This window comes from Calidris pugnax, unplaced genomic scaffold, assembly GCF_001431845.1.
Source record: "Calidris pugnax isolate Ruff unplaced genomic scaffold, ASM143184v1 scaffold102, whole genome shotgun sequence".
NCBI lineage: Eukaryota > Metazoa > Chordata > Aves > Charadriiformes > Scolopacidae > Calidris > Calidris pugnax.
Window position 1 is genome coordinate 5,959,830 of NW_015090846.1, and position 3,822 is coordinate 5,963,651.

The 3,822-nt window shown below is 59.7% G+C and overlaps 1 protein-coding gene across 1 annotated transcript in view; it reads right to left on the reverse strand.

Annotated features, from left to right (window-relative positions):
* NR6A1 (nuclear receptor subfamily 6 group A member 1) overlaps positions 1 to 2,459 on the reverse strand; it is an 83,157-nt gene extending 80,698 nt beyond the window's left edge. Inside the window, exon 1 of the mRNA XM_014942745.1 lies at positions 2,096 to 2,459. Within this exon, the coding sequence (XP_014798231.1) occupies positions 2,096 to 2,459 (364 nt within the window). The remainder of the gene's footprint in view (positions 1 to 2,095) is intronic.
* Positions 2,460 to 3,822: the final 1,363 nt, after the last annotated feature.

Here is a 3,822-nt window from a genome sequence, read left to right on the forward strand (position 1 = left end):
GACCGGCAGGCACCGGCCGGGGGGGCGGGGCCGCGCCCGGTTGCCCCTCGGAGAAGCGCTAGGGGGCACTCTCCGCCTGAGCTCGCCACCGGGAAAATCCCGGGAGCCCGCCCCGGGGCACATCCCGGGATAAGGGAGGGAAAGGGGGGAACCGGGGATCCGGGAAAGGGAGAAGGGAGAATTCGGGAAAGGGGGAACCGGGCAGTGCGGGGAGGGAGGGGGGGTGCAGCGCCGGTACCCACTGGGTAGCCCCCGGGGATGGGAAACGGTGAAGCCCCGGGGAGGGAACGGACGGGGTCGCCCCCGGCACCCGCCTGGATAGAGAAGGGGACGTGATAGAGCGGGAAAGGGGGAAACCGGGGATCCCGGAAAGGGGAACGGGGCAGGCCGGGGAGGGAGGGGTGAAGCACCGGCACCGGGTGGCCCCCGGGAGAGAACGGACGGGGTCGCCCCGGGCACCCGCCGGGATAGAGGAGGGGATGGAGCAGCCCGGCACCGGGAATCCAGGAAAGGGGCACCGGGCAGTGCGGGGAGGGAGGTGGACAGCACCGGTACCGGGCAGCCCCGGGGAGAGGGAAACCGGGCAGGTCCCGGGAGGGAGCGGACGGGCCCGCCCCGGGGCATCCGCCTCGATAGAGGAGGGGATCGGGCAGCCCGGCACCGGGAATCCCGGAAAGGGGCAGTGCGGGGAGGGAGGGATGCAGCACCGGTACCGGGTGGCCCCGGGGAGGGGGAAAGCGGGCAGGCCCGGAGGGAGAACGGACGGGGTCGCCCGGGGCGCCCGCCGGGATAGAGGAGGGGATGGGACAGACCGGGAAAGGGGGAATCGGGAATCACGGAAAGGGGCGGCCCGGGGCAGTGCGGGGAGGGAGCAGTGCGGCCCCGGCACCGGGCAACCCGCCCCCCCCGGACCAAGCAGCCACCCCCGACGCGGGGAAAGCCCGGACAGCCCCGGGGCGGGACTCGGCGCCTCTCCTGGGGCCGGTGCCTCCGCCGGGGCGGGCCGGGCCGGGCGTATATACTTCTGTATACTTGAAGTTATATATATATGTATATATGCATATGTACACACACATACATAGTCATATACACGGTGTGGCAAATGTATAGAGTATAGATTGACATTTATCATGTGTCTATATACACACCTGTAGATGTATAAACACGTGATGTGTGTCTATATTCTGGTTCCTGTGCTAAATCACACAGGTGTTTGGAAATGGTCACCGATGATGTTTCTTGTGTCTTTAGTGCTTATGTGTTTAAGCAACTTCTTTTTGGGTTCCTTTAGCAGCAGCAACAGAAGAGCCTGAGGTGATCCCGGATCCGGCCAAACAAACAGATCGCGTGGTGAAAATAGCAGGAATCAGTGCTGGAATTCTGGTATTCATCCTGCTTCTCCTTGTTGTCGTATTGATCGTCAAAAAAAGGTAAGAAAATTATCTGTGCTGATCTTTTTTTTTTTTCTTCTCCCTTTCAAAGAACAATAACTAAATGGGTATTTTTTACAGGTCATTTAAAAAAAAAAAAGTTTCAGTAGCTCTCATCAGCTTTTGGATGAGTTTTGCGTTTCCTGATGTTTTCACTGTGATTTTTAGGATGGATTTAAAGAGGCGATTATTTTATATTTGGGATCCAACAGCTATACATTTTCTCACTTTTACTTATTTCCAAGTAGTTTAAAGTTGCAGTTAGAGTAATACACAGAATATTAAAATGGGCAGAACTGAAATTCATGGAGCCTTTTTTTTTTTAAAAGCAAAAAAAAAAGAATAACTTACTGCACTTTTCATGTTGTTATCACCTAATGAATCTGATTTTCTATATGCAGCTCTAATGAGTTATTTGTATCTGTATGTTATCCAGCTTGCACAATAATGTAATTTTATACCTCTATTTATGCTCTTGTAAATCTGGAGTCTTTTCTTACAAGTCACACCACATCGCTGTAAAATTATCTAGTGAGTCCTTAGTGCATGAAATTGTTTAAAAGTGTATTAATTTGCTTGAATTTTGAACTTTGTTAGTGCTTTTTGAGACAGTGAGCAATAGCGCCATCTTCTGGCGCCGTACAGTGCAAACTCTGCCTCCCAACCCTCCTGCCTGTCGCCAACTGTGCCCCAAGCCGGGATCCGCAGCCCACGGACCTCCCCCGGTGCTGCCACCACCTCCCTCCCCTCTGGCAGGTGCTGCCCGCTGCTCTGGAAGGTGTTTTTTCGGTTCTTGCCGTTTGGGTGAGGTCCCGTCCGTGGGCATTCGTGTGCCACACAAGCGTTTTGCGTGGTCGTGTCCCCATGACCCACACGGGACGCCCAGGCCGTGCCAGCACCCGGGGCCAGGCCGCCGTCAGCCACGGCCGGCCCTGCCAGCTCCGCTCTGCCTCGCCGCCCCGCGCTGCAGGACGTGTCAAACGCCTTGTGCCAAGCCGGGGAGGAGGAGGAGGAAGAGGAGGGTGACATGGTTTCCCTCCCGTGACGGTGACATGCCTTCCAGCAGCGTGCCAGAGGCGTGCAGCCCCGCGGCGCACTTATCAGCGCAGCGTGTTTTCCTCCGAGCACTCAAAGGACAGCTTAGAAGCTGGCCAAGGTTCATTGTCAAAGGTCCCGTTTTCTCCAAATAATGGCACAAACTCCGTGCTCACATGGACGCTCTTGCGAGAGGTCGCAGAAACCAGACAGTGCTGGGAAAATTATGCAGCTTGTAAAACTGGGAGTGGGGAAACCCCCAGGATGCTCCCCCACACCAGCCCTGGGCGCACAGCCCCACGGCAGAGCTGGGACCCGGGTCCGGACGAGGGGCAGCACCCCCCTGTCTGCACCCTGGGCCGGGGTCTGCAGCCAGTGGGGGATTGAGGGAGAGAACCACCCGGAGACCCTGCAGCAGCCCCCATGGAGGTTTTTTGGGGAGCCATCAGATTCCCATCCCGAGCAGCCAGCGCAGTGTGCTGCCTCCTGCCCCCATGTCCCAGCCCCCCCGCCGGCTGTCAGGGAGTGGGTCCCGTGTGTCCTGGGGGGTGAAGGCTGTCCCCGGGGGGTTGGGGTTCAGGCCGTCCCCATGGGGTGGGGACAGAGCCGGGTGCAGGGTGACGATGGCCGCCCGGCCGATGCACCGCGGCGGGGTGACCCTTGCAGAAAGGACCACGCGGGGGCCTTTTTTTTAAGACTTCCTTGTTTATAGCCTTTTCTGTATAAATAGAACATACGGTTCCTGTTTAAGGAAGCTGTTTAAAAGGCAGAGCGAGGTTTAATGTTACGACCCCACGTGCGGGCAGGCGGCTGCCCCGGCTGTGGCGCAGCGAGGCGCACGCAGCGCCCAGGATGGGGCAGTCGGTCTCCCCCAGCCCCCAGCACCCACTGGCACCTCGGCCCGAGGTGAGAGGGTTTTTCTGTTGCTGTGCAGCCACAAGACAAAAGCGATTGCCAGGCCCTTGGGCCACTGGCTACCAACCCATCCGGCACCCGCGACGCTGCGGGGACCGATGGCTGGAATGCAGGAGGGGAATGGCTTGAACTGGGAGGTCTCCGGGGAAGAGATTGCCCCTTCGTGCCGCGGGGGGAGGCTCCGTTTGCTGCCCCCCCCCCACGCTGCGCAGTGTAAACAGCCACTGAAGGGGCTGCAGCGGGTGCAGTCTCTGCGCAGGGCTCCAGCCTGCTCCCACCCCACCTCCGTGGGACACGCGGGGCCTCCGTGCCGGCCGTGCCTCCCGCCGCCGCGCTGCCAAGGGCCGTGGGAGGGACGGCGCAGCCCGTGGCCGCCCGCTCCCGGGGGAACCGGCTTCCAGCGCAGGCAGCTGCAGCCCTGCCCCGCGGAAGGTGCCGATGC